Genomic DNA, 590 nt, shown 5'->3' with positions numbered 1-590 from the left:
GGGCGCGGGGGAGCCCCCGCTGCCAACACGCGGCGAGAACAAGATGGCGGCCGAGGAAGGAAAGAGAGGCGCACAGAGAAAGGAAGCGCCGCACCACGTGACGGCGCCAACCCGCCCACAGCTGGGCGGGGCCGCCCACCTGATTTACATAGAGGCGGGGGCTATTGCGCGTAAGGGCTCCTGGGAGTTGTAGTCTCCAGGGAGCAGCAGTCGTCCGTTCCTCGGGGCAGGGAGCGGTGCCCGGTGACCCAAACTAGGACGCGGCGCTTCCAGAAGTGTCACCACTCGCTCTGTCCCCCTTAATGAACACTCCCCCACACGCTGCGCTTGCAGTCGGTTTTGCCTTCCCGCCAGCTGGGCAAACTCCGGAGAGAGCAGCGCGACAAAAAGGTTTATTTCGGAAGGAGAGAATAAACCAGGAACCATCCCCCTCCCACCGCTGCCTGCTCCCGTCGGGATAACGCTGGGACTTGCCCACGGGGAGTAACCAGGGCTCTGAGGCCCCGGTGCGATGACTCCTACCCTGGGAGTCCCGGCTCCCTGTAAGGAGCTGAGCTCATCCCGAGCCCCCCACACCGTTCCCACCGGCT

The 590-nt window shown here is 64.7% G+C and overlaps 2 protein-coding genes across 2 annotated transcripts in view; one reads left to right on the top strand and one right to left on the bottom strand.

The window, feature by feature from the left end:
- The window catches only part of BTF3L4 (basic transcription factor 3 like 4), an 8,919-nt gene extending 8,829 nt beyond the window's left edge, over positions 1–90 (bottom strand). Inside the window, exon 1 of the mRNA XM_031058585.1 lies at positions 3–90. The gene's annotated coding sequence lies outside the window, so the exon portion shown is untranslated. The remainder of the gene's footprint in view (positions 1–2) is intronic.
- TXNDC12 (thioredoxin domain containing 12) overlaps positions 44–590 on the top strand; it is a 9,559-nt gene continuing 9,012 nt past the window's right edge. The window contains exon 1 of the mRNA XM_014307839.2: positions 44–170. Coding sequence (XP_014163314.2) covers positions 44–170 — 127 coding nt within the window. The remainder of the gene's footprint in view (positions 171–590) is intronic.

The sequence above is a fragment of the Geospiza fortis genome, unplaced genomic scaffold, assembly GCF_000277835.1.
Source record: "Geospiza fortis unplaced genomic scaffold, GeoFor_1.0 scaffold396, whole genome shotgun sequence".
NCBI lineage: Eukaryota > Metazoa > Chordata > Aves > Passeriformes > Thraupidae > Geospiza > Geospiza fortis.
The sequence above is the reverse complement of the archived record's forward strand: the minus strand, read 5'-3'. Positions and strand labels throughout refer to the sequence as shown.